At 37.8% G+C, this 18237-nt stretch overlaps 1 protein-coding gene across 6 annotated transcripts in view; it reads right to left on the minus strand.

Annotated features, from left to right (window-relative positions):
- The window catches only part of DOCK3 (dedicator of cytokinesis 3), a 604983-nt gene extending 589626 nt beyond the window's left edge, over positions 1 to 15357 (minus strand). For 5 of the 6 annotated variants that reach the window (XM_056805021.1, XM_056805018.1, XM_056805020.1 and 2 more), the window contains exon 1: positions 14729 to 15329. In XM_056805021.1, coding sequence (XP_056660999.1) covers positions 14729 to 14765 — 37 coding nt within the window. In that variant the 5' untranslated portion in view covers positions 14766 to 15329. Of the gene's footprint in view, positions 1 to 14728 lie in introns of all 6 variants that reach the window. The other variant, XM_056805016.1, reaches the window with a different exon arrangement.
- Between the last annotated feature and the right edge of the window lie 2880 nt (positions 15358 to 18237).

An 18237-nucleotide genomic window follows, 5' to 3' on the forward strand; every position in this document is an offset into this window, starting at 1 on the left:
CATCTGTGTGTGTGTGTGTGTGTGTGTGTGTGTGTGTGTGTGTGTGTGTGTGTGTGTGTGTGTGTGTGTGAATATAGAAATATATCAGTGTAACTAAAAAAGCCCACCGAGGGGAATGTACAAAAAGGAGAAAGCTTGGGCAAAGTCCTGGAACATAGGGTAAGAGACCATGACTTTAGATGGATCATTACTTCATCATTATTATAACACTCCTTTGCTTTTATTTCAGCTGTGCTAACTCTCCAGACATCTCCACTATACTACAGCAGCCTTCTCAACTTGGAAAATGCCTGGCTCTAAAGTCTTCTCATCCTGGAAGATCCTTTTATTCTTGTGGTTCCCTCCTCCAACTAGCAAGTTTTTCCCAGAATTTCTGTTTTGAGGAAGTATCCAGCCAACCATTACTATTACTCTCCCAGCTCCACTTCTGATTTTCTAGACTTCATCATGCTTCTGTTAGGCTATCTTCTTCTAGTGAAGGACTAGGACCTTTGCTTCTCCCTAGGATCCCTCAAACCTTTCCAAAACAGAAAATATGCACCAAAGAAAAAGCAACTCCAGTTGTCTGCATGATCTAGGACACCCAGGATCCAAAAGATAGTAAAATAATAAACTGACCTTCTCTGACCCTGAGCTCCCTCAGCACCACTCCTCTACCTCCCATGCTACCAGCAGTGAGGCTGCACTAGTAGACCCAGAGACCTACAACAAAATCCCACCCCAGGCCCTGGTCCCCTGTTTCAGGAGACTCTGGTAAGGGTTTTAATTTTAAGTCATTTTGGGGGCAGAGATAAGCTGATGAACTCTGAATTGCCCAGTGCTGAAGGAGGTTCAGATACCTTTGTGAAACCACCATCAGAGAAGTCAGTCAGAATGTAAATAAGGAGAAAATAAGGTTGGGGGGGGGGACTGAATTTACCAAAGATCCTGGGAGAAAAAAAACTTAAAGACATTGAACAAAAGCAGATAAATCAATATGGAAAGTATTAACATTAGAAGGAAATATGGCTTCAAGCTCTAATGAATGACTATGAGCATCTATGAGTAAATACTACACAACAACAGAAAATAATTCAATACTTGACACAAAAGACCCTGTAGAATGAGAGGAGAACATGGAATTACAACACACTATTCCTAAGTGGTTCAAAAGAGAAATGAGAATTATGAGAGTTTTATTTTTGGTCTGCAAAGAAAAACAATGAGTGAAATTAAGAAACTGGAATCTTCAATGGCAAGTCTCTTCAAAGATATAAAACCACAAATGATAAATTAGGAATGTAAGTATACAGGAATAAAGGACAAATATGAAGAAGGAAAAAAAATCCCCAATAACACTCGGAGAAGATACAATCCCTCTGCAACCAAAACATAGTGATCTGGAACACAGAATACATAGACAATCTAAGAACCACAAGTATCCCAGAAGAACAAAAAAATTAATTCCATAATGTAGGAAATAACAGAACTACCCAGAACTTCTGAACATAGAAAATAAAATTCCAATGAAAGAATTCATAGATCAGCTCCAGGAAAAAATTCAGGTCTGCACACTCCAAGACATATAGTGGTTAAATTTAAAAATTCATTTCAAAACCAAGTTTTTCAAGTGATCAGGAGAAAGATCTGTAAAGACAAAGGAAAGGAAATTTGAATAATGCCAGACTTTTCTGTACCTATAAGAAAATATAGACAGGAATGGAATAATGTGTTCCAAAGAGCAATGGAATTCAGGATGCTGCCTGAGGTGACCTACCCTGTAAATCTGACTTTAATTATTAAATGAAAAAAAGATAGACCTTCAATAATAAAGTGGTGTTTGAGGCATTTTAAGAAAGCAAAACCCCAAAGGGAAAAGTGGTATCAAACAAGAGGAGGGGGTAAGGGGTGAGTGGAAGAGAGCCAGTGGGAACAGGGCCACCTTCAAAAAGATCAAGGTAAGGCAAATGAAGGAACATAGTGCTATGTTTATAGTAGAAAAGGGAAAAAATCATAACTTGAAAAAATTGGAGACAGATGGATAAAAATATAAACCTAACTCCCATAACTTTAAATGTGACTGGATTAAATGATCCAATAAAATGAAGAAGAGTGACAGATTGGCTAAGAAAACAAAGTCCTACAATCTGTTGCTTATAAGAAGTACATTTAAAACACAAAAAACATACACAAAATAAAACTGAGGGAAGAGAAAAAAATTTACTATGCATCAAATGAATCCAAAAAAGCAGGAGTTGTAATCATGCTATCTGACAAAGCAAAAAGAAACATTCAAAAAATAAAAAGGAATAAACAAGGAGACTACATTATGCTGAAAGGAACCACAGATAACAAACCAGAATCAATAAAAAGCTTAAGTACTTCAAATATTTTTACATCCAAATTCATAAAGGAAACATAACCTGAGCTATGAGAAGGCAGATGGTAACACAATAGTGACAGAAAACTTTAATATTCCTTTCTCAGATATAGAGGAATCTAATAGAAAAATAAACAAAAGGGAAAATACATAAGTGAATAAATTTCTGAAAAAACTAGAGCTTAAAAACATAAGAAATCTTCTAAATGGGACAGCAAAAGAATGCATATATTTCTTAGCATTACATGGAACTTTTACAAGAACTGAGTATGTATCAGGGCACTGATATTTCCAAAAAATGTAAAAAGAGAGAAATATTTACTACATATTTTACAGCTCAAAACTCAATAAAACTATTCATTGGTTCAGGGATTGTAAACAAAAAAATACAAACACAAATAAAGATTTAACAATGAAATACCAAATAAGTGGGTCAAAGTACAAATCAAAGAAACAAAATTTCTGGGATACAGCTAAAGTAGTCCCCAAGGGAACAATCACATTCTTACAAATATAAATTAACAAATTGGAAAAATGATCAATGAGCTGAATGCATTTTTCAAAATAATAAGGCCAATTAAAGGCTTTTAAATCAATATAAAGACAAATCTAAAATAAAGACAAAAGAGGAGGTATTAAAATTAGATGGGATAAGTCAGAATAAAAAACCATAGAAATGAAAAATAAAATTATAAGTTTGTTCTTTGAAAAGATTACTAAAATTGATAATCTGATTAAACAAAAGAGAACAGAAAATCAAATCAATAAAATAGCAAATGAACAAGGTTAAATCACAACAAAATCAGGAAAATGAAAATAAAAATCAGAATATATTACTCATAATTATATGCTAAAAAGGATGCAGAAGAGAGTAGTATCTTAAAAATATGAAATATCCAAAAGATTAGAAGACCAGATAGAAATCTTAAATAAGTCCAACCTCAGAAAGGAAAATAAGAGTTCCCTGGAAAGGAAGTAACAAGAAAAATTCTGATCCCAATAGATTCACAGGAGAATTCTATCAAACTTTTGAACAGTAAGTAAGTAGTAAGTAACAATAAGTATAACGTATTCTCAAAAATCAAGAAATAAAGCACTCTCCTACAATCATTTTATGATACAAATATAGTTCTAGTACTGGAACCAGGGAAATATAAAACACAGAAATAAAACTATAATTCAGCATCATTAACAAACATTGACTCAAAAAACTTAAGTCAAATTCCATCAAACAGATTATTTTGATTAATCCAAGAAATCATTCATCATGGCCAAACAGGACTTATACCTGGGACACAAGGATGGTTCAACATTAGGAAAACAAACAATATAATTAATTACATTAAAAACCAAAACCATATGATCATCTTAAGAGATCCGGAAAAAGCCATTGACAAAGTACAATACTCTTTTTTTTATAATTAAAAACCCTACAAAGAATAGGCATAGAAGGACCTTTTTTAAAAAATAGCATAAAAAGTATCCAGTAAGCAAGCATGGTATGCAACGGGGATACACTAGAATCTTTCCAATCATTACAGGAGTGAAGCAAGAATATCCAGCCTTCTCACTATTTTTAATATAGTTTTTAACATGACACTAACAGCAATAAGGCAAGAGAAAGGAATTAGAGGCACAAAAATAGACAAAAGGGAGAAACACCTATCACTATTTGTTGACAATATGATTTAAAATCCAAAGAAATAGGCAGATACTAATTAGGACAATAGCTCTGGTAAGTTAAATCCTCAAAAAGCAACAGAAGTTCTACATAATAACATATAACAATACAAGAAGCATAGATATAAAGGGAAATCTCATTCCAAATAACTACAAAATGCACAAAATATCTGTGATTTATCTGAATCAACCTACCTAAGCATGGAAAAAACTTAATACAGATTCAATCACAAAATGCCCTTGAAGAAATAAAGAATAACTCAAGTAGCTGGAGCAATATTCAGTGCTCATGCCTAGACTGTGCTAATATAATAAAAATGACAATACTATCAAAATGAATTTATAGTATTAACGTTATACAAATCAAATTAGAAAAGGAGAATTTATGGAACTTGATAAAATAATGACAACATTCATTTAAAGGAACAAAATATCTAGAATAGCAAAGAATTTGATAAAAAGAAGTATAGACACAGGGAGATTAACACTTCTAGACTAAAAACTATGGTATATAGCAGCAGTCATTAAAATATCTGGTATTGGTCAAAAATAGATCAATGGAACACATGAGGCAAGAGAGAATCAAAAACAATAGAAATCAATAAATGGATGTTTCATAGTGGAAAACACAAATTACCTGGGAAAATTTCCTTATTTGATAAAAACTCCTAGAAAAACTGGTTAAGTGGAGTGAAGGAAATTAGTCTTAGACCAATACTTTATATCACATTCTATAACACATTCTAACTAGATTGATGACCTTAATATTAAAGATTATGCCATGAAAAATTAGAAGAAAAATAGATTATATGACTCACAGCTATGGGTAGGAGATATGACCTTAACCAAATAAGATGGAGGCAATTACAAAAGATAAAACAGGTAACTTTGATTACTTGAAAATGGAAGATTTCGGCACAAACAAAATTAATGCACCACATACATATGCATATACATGTACATACATGTTTGTGCATATTTACACACGTATACAAAATAGCCATTCCTTAATAGACAAATGGTCAAAGGATATGAACAAAAATTCTTAATAGAAAATGGTAAAACTGCACTGTTCACAACTATATGAAAGAATGCTCCAAATTACTAATAAATTAATGATAAATTAAATAAAATAAGAGAAACACAAATCAAAACAACCCTAATATTTCACCTCATCCCCGCAAATTAGCAAAAGATGCCAAAACATGGTAATAGTGTTGGAGGGATTGTAGAATGATAGGTACACTAATACACTGTTAATGGAGTTGTAAAATTGAACAATTATTTGTGAAAAGCAATTTGGAATTATACAAATAATTGATTAAAATGTCCTGAGTCAAAGTCTCCATTATTGGGCTCATGCCCCTCCCAAAGGCCATCAATAAAAAGAAAGTCCCCATATAATCCAAAATATAACTGTACATTTTGTGATAGCTAAGAACTAGAAACAAAGCAGAAGTCTATTAATTGAGGAATGGCTAAACAAATTTATAGTACACAAACATAATGAAATATTACTGTGCTATAAAAAAGTATGCAGGTTGATGGCAGCTCTTTTGTGATGGCAAAAAATTAGAAACTGAAGAAATGTCCATCAATTGATAAATGGCTGAACAAGTTGTGGTTTATGATAATGGGATACTATTTTGCCATAAAAAATGACAGAGGACAATCACAAAAATACCAAGAAAGACTTTTATATGAAGTGATACAAAATGAAATACACAGAACCAGGAGAAATGTTGTACACAGTAATAGCAATAATGTATGAGGATCAATTGTGAATGATGTCTCTATTATCAGCAGCTCAAGGATCCAAGACAACTCCAAAGGTCTCTTGATGGAAAAAGATTATCCACCACCATGGCAGGAACTGAAAGAGTATGTATGCAGACTGAAGCATACCACTTTTCACTTTATGTCTTTCATTATTTTTTTCCTTATGTAAGTGATGTGTTTTCTTTTATAGCATAACAAACATGATAACATATGTCAAACCTATATCATATTGCCTTCCTATTGGGGAGGGAGAAAATATGGATTACAAAATGTTAGAAAATGATTACTTAAAATCACTTACTTGTAAAAAGAAAAAGAAGAAAGAAGAAAAGAAAAAATAAATGATGATTGAGAGCAGTACAGAGAAACATGAAAGGATTTATATAAACTGGTGTAGGATAAAGTTAGCAGAACCAAAAAGGAATCTACACAATAATTTTGTTGTTGTTCAGGCATGTCTAACTTATGACCTATTTAGGGTTTTCTTGGTAAAGGTAAAAAAAAATAGAATTAATTTGCCATTTTTTTTTCTCCAGCTCATTTTACAGATGAAGAAACTAAGAGTCACACTGCTGGTAAGTGTCATCCTAACTTCAGGTCCAGCATTTTATCCACTGGGCTATCTGGCTGACAATGAAAAAAAATTTTTTTAAAGAATGTAAACTTATTGAAGATAGAGTCTTTTTCTTGTATTTGTATTCTCAGCTCTTTAGCACAGTATCTGGCATACAATAAGTACTTAATAAATGTTCTACTTATTATTTATAAAGGATAGTCAGATAGGTAAGAGCAAAAAATTGTAAAGAACAGTCATGAAAGCCAAGAAAGGAGGAAGTATCCAAGAAGAAAATGACAAAATGTAAAAAGTCATGGAGGATGAAGACCAAGAGAATGCCATCATATTTAACAGTTAAGAGATCACCAGTTACCTTAGAGATAATACAGCATTGATTTAGAATTGCATGGAACCTCAGAGGTCACCTAATTCAATGCCCTCATTTTCCAAACATAGAAACTAAATCCCAGAGAGGTAAGCATCTTGTCTTAGATCACATGGGTAGCAGGGCATTTTCAATTGAATTGTAGGGTTAGAAACTAGAGTGCAAAGAGTTTCAAAAATGGTGGAGCAGTGATAGGGATAATTCTTACTAAAAGTTTGGCAGTAAAAGGGAAGAAAGATATAGGACAGATGCTTGAGGGGATGGCAAGATTAAGTTTTGTTTTGTTCTGTTTTTTTTAATGGAAGAAATTTGATCATGTAATCAAATGAAAGGGAGTCAATAGTTATGGAAAGAATGATGATGAAAGGGAAAAAGGTAATGAACGAAGAGGCAAGATGATAGTGACAGATCAATGTCATAAGCAGGAAGGAGAGCCTTGGCAAGAAGAGACAACCTCTTCCTCAGATTAGAATAAAGGAAGAAAGAATAAGTGAAGATAAAGAGGAATTTGGTAGTTGAAGGGAAGATGAGAGACCTACCTCTTTATTCCTTTCTAACCTTGATTTAAGGGAAAGCTTCTGAATAATTAGAGATGGTCCAATAGAAGAATAAGCTGCTCACAGAGGTGATGGATTTCCTGTCACCAGTGGTCTTTAAGCAAAGGCTTGGTATCCACCTGTCAAGTATTTTAAAAATGGATCCTTGGCAATTGTTAGACTAAATAAATGGCCTCTGCTATTCTTTCTGACTGAGATTTTGTGACTCTAAATGTGACTCTAAAATTCCTTGCCAATGCACACACTTTTGTACTCTGAGGACAAACAAAACAATTTTAATTCCTCTTTCATTTGAGGGTCTTTCAAACACTTGAATACAACTATTATATCATCCTGAAGTCTCTTATCCAGGCTAAACATCTTGAGATTATTCAGTCAGTATTCATATGTCAAGAGTCCTTTACCATCCCAGTGACCTTCCTCATGATGCTCTCCAGTTTATCAAAGTCCATCCTAAAATACTCTTCCAGATATGATCCAGCAGAGCAGAGTATATCAAGACTATTATCTCCCTGGCCTCTTAGTGGAGCTGAAAAATCACATTGGCTTTTTTTGGCTACCATATCACACTAATGGCTCATATTGATGTGTAGTTCACTAAATCTATTTATTAATTCCAACTTATTCTGTATCAAATCCTATTCAAATGCTGTCTCCTCCCTTAAAGTGTGATCTCCTCAAGAGCAGAATTTGTCTTTTGCCTTTCTTTGAATACTCAGTGCCTGGCACTGTGCTATCTTAATAAATGCTTATTGGTTTTTTACATATCTTGACACTGAGTCCTCAGACCTCTTTTAATCTAACTGATATTTATTTGGCCATGCCTCCCACAGCTTATAATTGTCAACTCCAAAGTAAGAATTTACACATTTTATTCTATTTAGATTATAATTCTAGTCAGATGAGATATTTTTGACAATGTGTTAGGGAGATCTTCCAGTTTTGTATGATCTAGAATTTTGTTAAGTATTTCACCTCTGCCTCATGGCTTCACTGACTTCCATCAGATCTCAGCTAACATCCCACCTACTGTAAGAAGCTTTTTCCAGCATTTCTTAGTGCTTTCCCCTGAGACTACTCCCAATATCCTGAAGAAGATATAAATATAACTGTGTTATAAATACAGATATATCTCATCTGTACATATCATGTTGTTTCCCTGTTTAGACTGTGAGCTCCTTGAGAGCAAGGACTATTTATTTTCTACTTTTCTTTGTATTCCTAACACTTAGCAGAAGTGCATGACACATAGTAAACAATTAATAAATGCTAGCTGACACTGACTGATTGATCTATGCTTTCATCCAAGTCATGAATATAATGTTTCAGTGGTACAGGGCAAATGACAGATCCCTGAGGCATTCCACTAGACACTTTCCAAATTGACACTGAGCCATTAATGGCTTCATGATCACTTAACTCCCCACTGCTGGATCACTCTCTAGCTTATGCTGTCACCAGTCTTTCACATTGATTTGTTCTGCCTTCACTCTGGCTGCCAGGCCCACCATGAGGACACCCTCCCCCCTATCCCTCAGCACTTGCAATTACCCCTTTATATTTGTCTTCCCCTTTCAGAATTGTATACTTCTTTAAAGTAAAGACCACCCTGTTTACTTCTTTTTTGCAAGCCTCACACAGCACAGTGGCTATCACAGAGTAGCTACTTAATAAATTATTTCTTTTTCTATCTAATCACATTTCTTGTAATCTATCGGCAGTAATTCCCAATTGAATCTCTTGGACTGGAGGTCTAGAACATTTTTGGTTTCTGAGACCATCAGTTTAGACCCTACTGAAAGCCCCAATATACAATTTGGGAAATTAAAAACATTCGACAAAACAATAATAGCACTTAACTACAATACTTAATCACAGAGGTTATTTTTCCACTCCATTTGCTAATAATAATATTTTGTTAGCAAATCTTTGCAGCTTCTAGGTCTTCCATTATTTCATTTTTAAAATACCAGAGATATTTTCTTTTTGAAAAAATTTAATAAATACCTGTTGACTGACTGGTCAGCACAACTCTTAAGATCTTTGGGCATATAAACTCAGCACCAGAAGAAAAAGGGAGGCATATAATGCTTGAAGAGTCTTCAAGAGTTTAGTTCCACTATTTATTTATTCTTTCTTTTGAATCTATTTTTCCTCAAGTAGGAAAACTGCCTAAATGTTTGTAATGGAAATTGAATAAGCAGACTATCTCTTTAGCTCTGAAAAATAATAATACTATGTTGGAGGAAAAACGGATGCATAGAATCAAATAATCCCAGGCAAATAAGTAGGGCAAAATAGATAATTCTGGGGTATGGCACTAGTCAATTTTCTAGGTAAAACAGTTCATAAGATCTAAAACTAGAAGAAACCTAAGAAGCCATTTACTCTAATCCCTTCATTTAACAGATGAGAAAATTGAGGCCCAGAGAGACCCAATGACTTTCCCCACAAACACAAGGGTAGTAAGTGTCAGAGGCATCATTTGAACTTAGGGCTTCTAAATTCAGGGCCAAAGTTCTACTATACTACAGTATTTCCTCTGTGATTTTGCAGAAGATAAGGGGGAAAAGGCACTAACTTATGGAGAACTAGGAAAAGCCTGATATAGACGCTAGTGCTGGCCCTTTCCCCAGGGATAATCCTAGGAAAAAAATTAGGAATCCTAGAAGAAATAAGTGAGAAAAAAGTTCATTCCAGGTAAGGGAGGCAACCAATAAAAAGGCATAGGGAATTATAGTGCTACATATAAAGAACAGCAAGGTCAGATTGCCTGGAGAGAGTGTAAGGCAGAGAATAGTATGCATGAGATTGGAAAGGATGGATGAAGTCAGGTGATAAAGGGTTCTGAATGCCAAATATAAGAGTTTATATTTAATCCTAGAGGTAATAGTGGGATTTATTACTACCAAGCAAATAAAAGGAAGAATTAAAGGAATCAAAAGTTTATGGAAGATTATTTTCAGTAATAAACCTCTAAATCAACAAGATTGTTGTGAGAAAAATATAATTTGTAAAGTTAAAAATGTGAAATGAATGAGTTATTATTTCAGCTATACTAGGCTGATAGATTTAAAGGGAAATCATGGAAAGAGACATGGATTTTACAGAAAAAGATGAGTTTTCTCACCTAATCTGCTTAGAACAGGAGCCTTCTTACAAGATGCAAAATAGAAAGGGGGATGTGAAGAAGGGGGGTTTTCTAGGTATATAGGACATCAAGGACAAAAGGAAAACCTAACAATAGACAAAAGGATAATAACTGGTCTATGGCTACAATTTACATTGAACATGTCCTTCAGTATACATTAGTAACCTGGGGGGGGGGGGGAGAGGCGGAATAAGTTGGCCAAATGTAAAATCAGACATTGGATATTCCCAAAGGAGGGGTTTGAGGAGATAGTCAATTGTTGAAAAACTAAAGATTCACACATGCTGAGATATATATAAACATTCTCCAGGTTTATAGTAGAAGGACCCAGGCAGGGTCACATCGTAAGAGCAAGGAATAACAAAAATACAGCCTGTATGTAACCCTGCAGTGTCATGAGAATTCAAGGAAATCGCCAAGAACATCAAATGAACTTGAATGAAAGTCATATAAGAGGAGCCAGCATGGATAGGTATCTGTCTGCATCATTAGAGGAAATATCCTCATTAATGAGATCACAGACCCATCCTCCATAGAACTATCAAAGTAATCTCCCTAAGATATAGATATCTTCATGTCATTCCCATGTTCAAAAAATTTCAGTGTTTCCCTATTGTCTTTAAGATAAAATCCGAGATCCATCATTTGACTTTTAAAACCCTTCACAATATGGTTACCATACTCTATATTCCAGCCAAATTGTTCTGCTTGCTGTTGTTCTCTGAATTCCTCTTGCTTTTGTACCTTTGCACAATCTGTTCTATATGCTTGGCCTGTAGGCTCAACCGGTCTTTGATTCACATAGAATCCTTTTCTTTTGTATTTCAACTTGGGTACTATTTCCTATGGGAAATCTTTCCTGATTGCCTTAGTTGTGAGGGATTACCCTCTGCTCTTTATTCATTTATCTGTATAATTTCTATTTTCCCCACTTATAGGCCACAAGTTTCTTGAGGGCAGGGACTATTTTTCATATTGTGTTGCTTTTTCTACCCCCCAAAATAGATAAATAACTTACAAAAAGCAGGTATTTAATAATTTTTAGCTTATTTCTATGAAAAAATATCTCTGTGAGTTGTAATCAACTAGAAAATGAACTTTTGGGAAATAAGTTATGTATAAGTCGGTGAAGAACTAAATTAGGGTGAGGTATAGAGGAAAAGAGAAGGGCATGGGGGAAAGGCTTCTGGAGAAAAACAGTGAGAATAGCACTTACTTTGGTAGAAAGTGTACTTAGTTTAAGAGAGTTCTCCTCCCCAGAGAACAGAACCCCTTTGAGTCTGGCATTAAGTATCTTGGGCGCCTTTGGCAAACTAGGGAAGCCTATAGGCCCCTTCTCAAAATAATATTTTTAAATACTTGAAGGAAAGGCTATTTTTCAACTAGAGAAGAGTAAAATTAAAGATGTAATTTATTTTCTTATCCAAGCTCAGAAACTCCCTGAAATCTATCCATAGATTGTACATTCCTCAAACCTCAGATTAAAAACTTGAACCAAAGAGAATGTCTTCAAAGTAACTGTTTCATTCATTCAATAGACATTTTAGCAAGACATATTGTGTAGTCAGCATTTTTCAACTCCAATCTAAGGAAGCCGTGGTTTTCTGATTCCAGACTAATAAATAAACATCAATAACTTTAACCTACGTTCTAGACAGTCTCAAATATTTATATGCTTTAAGACATATAGTGTACGTGGTTAGAAAGCTTTTTAATAGCTTTACATAACATTATGTTCTATTTATGTACAAGAGGACCTTTAAACAAGCAGTAGAGATGCCAATATAAGAAACAGAGCATAATCCATTACTGTAAATTGGTGGGTTATTACTTGAAGCAGTATGAAAAGAGCAAAGTAGTTTCAAGAACAAGTTTAAAGCTGATAAACAATCAACTCTTTTGTTTCACAAAAATGTCTACTTTGTATGCAGGAAGATGCTTCGAGGCAAAGGGTGAAGCCTAGAGCTGGATCTTGGCACTGTGCTTCTTCCTCCAGAATTCCCCAATGCTTTCTTAGCAGTTATAGTAGAGCAAAGGTCTACATCCATTTTCCCTCATTCCGATCCCATTCCTGGTGATGACTATGTTAAGGCATATTACATACAAAAAACTTTCTGAAGTTGTTATTTAAAGCAAAAGTTAAGTCTCCTGTTTTTCCTAACAGCTTAGGAACATTTCCAATTCCCCAAATGGAATAAAAATCAATGTTAGCATGGCACTTTGCCATAATGGAAACTTACAAAATTATATCAAAATATATCACCTTATTACAACTTTCCAAAATATTTGCTTTTCCACTGCCAACTTCACATTTTAGTAGCTAATTTTAACTGCATGTTAAACAACAACAAAAACCCTTAAAAATAAATCAAATGGCATAAAAGGTGATATATATTAATTTGTGGAAGTATGTCATGAAAGACATTTGTTTAAACAGATTTTTCTTCTATAATAGAAGCACCAAAAATAAGGTTGTAGCCTCAATATTTTAATGTGGCCACAAAAGAAAAACTCACAAGCTGACACACATTTACAATAATGCAATATTGTATTCCTATACACAGTAACTGGCAAAATAACCCTTGGTCAAAACAAAAGCAAATGACACTCAATAATTAAAAATTAGTGTTTATGTTTTTAAGTCCAATGCAATGCCAAAAGAATTCTTTAGTTTTAGTGTTTAACCCTAAATATAGATTAAAGATGACTGGGGAATTAAGGGAAGCCCATAATGTAATTGTTCCTTATTTATATCCTTTAATGAGGTCTAAATATTTTTAAAGCATTCATTTCATTCAACATGGTCACATATGTAGAAGACCTAAATATTTACCTTTCTCTGAGAGGAAATGAATGAAAAGGAATCTACAAATTTTCACAATTTTTGTATACAGTAGATTGTCAACACTATAATCCTTTATTTTCAATTCTAAAATCCAAAGTAAACAAGATCACCAGTTGGGAATCTATAAAACTCAAGTAGAGGAAATATTGAGGCTAACCAAAAAACCAAAGTACCACATTATTGAATAGTTTGATTTTTCTCTTGACAAAATTTCTCTACCAAGCTCCATCAAAAGTGCTCGACTGGCGAATTTCTGAGCAGTCATTGCATGGACTGCTACTACTCTGGCTATCAAGAGAATGCAGCTTGATCCAAAAAAGCCTCACTAACTTTAAAAACGAGCATCGTCCAAACACCACATTTCATTGTGTACTGTCTAATATTTCTTTCTGTTCCTGGAAACAAGCACCTGCTCTTAGTCAGTACCGCATCACTTGCGCCCCCTAAAGTCCCATTTCTCTGATTCACAAAGTCCAGATCATCAAGATGATCAGAGGGAAGATTAAAATGGGGAGAAGAAAAAGAGGAAAAATTGCACTGATTAATAGATTAAACCAGTGATGCACTGTGACTGTGTTTGCCTATTGGGCACTCGGAAACCCAGGCTTTCCTACGAAAAGCAATAGTTGAAAGAGATTTCTGTAATCCTAATGGGCTGGAAATGCCAAGAGCCACCACCCCAGCAGACTATTATCCGCCACACAGACCGCACCATGCCGGGTCTAAAACGCAACCAGCGGCCGGTCCATCTACCCGCATCCTAACTAGAGGGCCGCAGCTGCCCTGAGACCTGACCCAGCATCCCAAAAAGGAGGTAAGAGGCTGAGGGGGACCATGAAAGTGAAAGAGGAAAGTGAGGTATGGTGAGAAGAAGCGTCAGGGCTGTGGCGGCTGAAGAACCGAACCAGGGGGCTGCAGATGTGACAGACGCAAACATCGTGGCACCAACACATGACAAGACTCCAAGATGCTGAGGCTGCTGCTGCTGTTGCTGTTGCTGCCATCGGCAACATATGTACGAGAGCAATCCTCGCCTCTTCCCCTCCCCAACCACTGGGGAGCAATGCAACGCGCCCCCAAACACACACGCACACACACACGACACCCCCGCTCACAATACTCCCATCCTTCTCCAGCTCTCCCCCGCACACTCCTTTGCCCCTCCCCCTCACTCTTCCCAGCTATAGGTGGGGAGGGGTCACTTCCCCTGACCGCCCCCACCAGTTCAGAGTGGGGGTTGGAAGGGTCACTCCCCCGAGACCCCCTACCAGGTCCCAAAGAAGGGGAGGAGGGGTCACTCCCCCTGATCCCCGTTCCAGTACCGGGGAGAGGGGAGGAGGGGTCACTCGCGCTGACCGCCTCCCCCCACCAGGAGTCCGCTCTGGGGACAAGGGTGGAGGAGGGGTCCGCACCTACCTACGCCGTATTTCTCCTCCTCGGTGGGGGTCCACATGGCCAGGCCGGAGGAGCAGCTTCCCCTGCGGGCTCAGCGCCTATCAACAGTTTCTCTGGGCGCGGGGGCGGCTGCCGGGTCGGGGCTGCCGCCGCTGCCGCTGCCGCTGATGCTGATGCTGATGCTGATGTTGCTGCTGCTGCCGCTGCCGCGGCTCCGGGGGCGGCTGGCAGCCCGGCTGGCTCCGGGCTGGGCTCCGGGCTTCGGCGCCCCGGCGGCGGTGGCGCACTCGGAGCCCACCGGGGGCGGCGAGCGGGAAGGCGGACAGTCAGCAGCTCATGCCGGACAGAAGCCGAGGCCGTTCCGGATGGGGCAGGATGGGGAGGGGGTGGAAGGCACCTCCGCGGGCTCCGGAGGGAGGGGTTTCCCGGCCCACCCCCGGGCTGTCTCCCCCTCCCTCTAAAGCAGCTCCGCAGCTCCCGGTCCGCTCAGGAGAAGGACTCTCTACCTCTCGGCAGGCAGCTGCTGCTCCCGCTCTAGCTCCCACTCCTCCTTCTCCCTTCTCTCTTCTCTCTTCTCTCTCCTCTGCTCTCCCCTCCTAGCGCCGCGGCTCCCTCGCTCGCCAGGATCCTGCGCATGCGCTCCCCTACCCGTCGCGCGGGGTCTCGCGCACCCGGGCTCCTGCTACCAAGACCCAGCACGCGACCTGGGGCCTCACGCCTCCCGCCTCCTGGTTAGCTTTCTCCTCCCCTTCCAGCGCTACCCCTTCTGCCTCTACTCCAGTGGAAACTGAGGAAAATCCACAAGAGGTGACTGGCCGGGGGAGGCCCTAGAGGAGAGGTGGTGACAGCGGGGGTCGTTCCAAAGCAATTGTCACTCTCCTTTCCCCGCCCCCTATAGCCCTGTCCCGCAGACCCACATCGCTTCTTTGCACCCTCTGTTGCCCATGTTGGCCACCTGTGTGCCGAACAGGGATCTGGGCCAATGGCATTTCCTTGGCCTTATACTATGATCATAGGATGTTAGAAGATCAGAGAATGTCAGACCTGGCAGGTGCCTTAGAACATACATCAAAGAATGTTAGAACTGAGAAGGTCATTAGAACATAGAACATACACTGCCAGAAATGAAAAATATCTTGAGACATAGAACATAGAATGCCAGAGCTAGAAGGACCCTCAGTTTTTACCTAGTCTCTCATTTTGTAGCCAAGGTCAAAACATTTTCAAGATGAAATTTTGCCACTGTGCTGGGGACTCCCAGCCCCTTAGCTCTTCAAGCCCGGTGGCCCTGAAGCTGAAGAAAAAAGCAAATTAAGAACCGGGAAATTTGGAGGATAGAGTCAGGGGCTTTTGTTAATCACCTTATTACAGAATAACATCTGGAGGAACTCTTAGAATCACCTGGTCCAACTCCTTCAAGTTATGGATGGAGATACTGAGGCACAGAAAGGGGGAGTTATTTGCCTTCATTCACATGGAAATTAAAAATAAAGCTGGAACTGGAATGGGTCCTCTGGTTCTTAGACCAGTGGTCTATCCATTTCACCATGAAGGGCAAGAGGGATGGCCAAAAGGAAGGACTAAAGAATTCAGAATCTGGAGCAATGCTATATATATATGGTAGGAATACAACAAATATTTTTTGGTGAATTTTGTTTTTCACCTGCTACCAATAAGAGGACTATGTTCCTCAGTTTGTCTCAACTAGAATTAGAGTTTCCACTCCCTCTCACATAGTGAAATCCACATGATGATTTTTTAAAAGTTGTCTTTTGGTTAACTTTAAGATGCTGAGTGAATGGGATCCTGCAGCTTCCTCACAACAGATCATTTGTGTTAGCAGTACCTGTGGCTTATGAGTACAATAGATTATGGTAGATTTACATATTCCCTCTAAACAATCTATCAACAAACAATAATTGATCTACTGTATGTAAAACACTGAACCAAACCCTGAAAAGAAACAAAGTTTAGTTTACTGCCTCCGTAGAATTTATAACCTTGTAGGAAGAAAGGAAGATAGCACCATCTTGGACAACTAAAAGTTTGTTAAGTGAAGGACTTTCATTTTTGTCTGTGAGCCCCTAACCTAGCACAGTACTTTGCAAAAAAAATAAATAAAATCATGAAAAACATTTTATCATAAAATTTGAGATTGGTGCAAAGTAGACTGTAAAGTCTGAAGGATAAGGTCAAAATGGAAGGCAATAATATAACCTTGTCTGTTCCCATTGGTGGAAACCACACCCAACTGGATGCTGGTGTTGAATCACAAGAAACCCTTGCAACAAAGAAATTAGAGCCAGGTCAATCTGTGTCTAGATTTTTAAAAAATATTCCTTCTTGCCTACAGGAAGAAATAAGAGACAAAGATGAAATCAGAGAGAATGATTGCATGACTGCATTGTTACTTCTAACTTCACATATTTCTTATGTGTCCCCTTCTCTGCTCTGTCATATTTTCCACCATGGTACAGGCCCTTATCACTGGACAACTGCAATAGCTTGCTGATTGTTCTCTCTCATTCTGCTCCATTGTCCATCCAGCTGAAAAAGTGATCTTCCTAAAGAATAGTTCTCACCATGTGATTCCACTTCATAAAATACAATGGTTCCCTCTCACCTCCAGGATAATATATTAAATTCTGCTTAGCTTTTAAATCCCCCTACAACCTGGGTCCTTCCTCCATTTTCAGTCTTCTGATACTTCATTCCCCTTCACATTTGCCACTGTTAATGTTATTTTACTAATAAAGAAACTGAGGCTCAGATCCAGTGGGGGAATTGCTCATGGTTACATAGCTAGTAAGTGTTTCGTACACATAATGATCCAACCCCCAATTATGGCATTTTCACTGACTGTCTTCCCCCATGCCTGGAATGCTCTCCCTTCTCACCTCTGCCTCCTGGCTTTCCTGGCTTTCTTCAAAACAGCTCAAACCCCACCTTCTGCAACAGTCTTTCCAATGCCTGCCCTCCATCTCCTCCCTGCTAGATCCTTCTCTCTGAGTGCCTATCATTTTCACTGTATATATCTTGCATATGCATAGTTGTCTCCCCCCATTTGTATGTGAGCTCTTAGAAAGCCAGGACTGCTTATGCCTTTCTTTCTATCCTTAGGGCTTAGCCCAGGATCTGGAACATAGGAAGTACTTAACAGATGCTTCTTGACTATGACTATAAGAGGGAAATATTCTGCCCAATCTTTTGATTTATTTATCCAGTTCCACTGGCACATATAAAATCTTTTATCTGGATTCTATATCTCTCTATGAGTCTGTATGAAGTCTGTAATGTTATCCTCCATGACTTTTCATCTTTCTCCTTTCTCCATGGTCACCATAAACAGAATATTTTAGCCTTAAAAAATTAGAGAAAAGAGAAAGGGACAAAAAAATAGCGAACCACACTTAACTGTCAGCCATTGCTTCAATTTTCTCTTGCCACCCTCTTCTTTATGTTCTGCAACCTGACGTCAGCTACTATCTCAAAGTTACTTGCCAGTCCAATTATCTTTATCCCAGGCATCA

This window comes from Monodelphis domestica, chromosome 7, assembly GCF_027887165.1.
Source record: "Monodelphis domestica isolate mMonDom1 chromosome 7, mMonDom1.pri, whole genome shotgun sequence".
NCBI lineage: Eukaryota > Metazoa > Chordata > Mammalia > Didelphimorphia > Didelphidae > Monodelphis > Monodelphis domestica.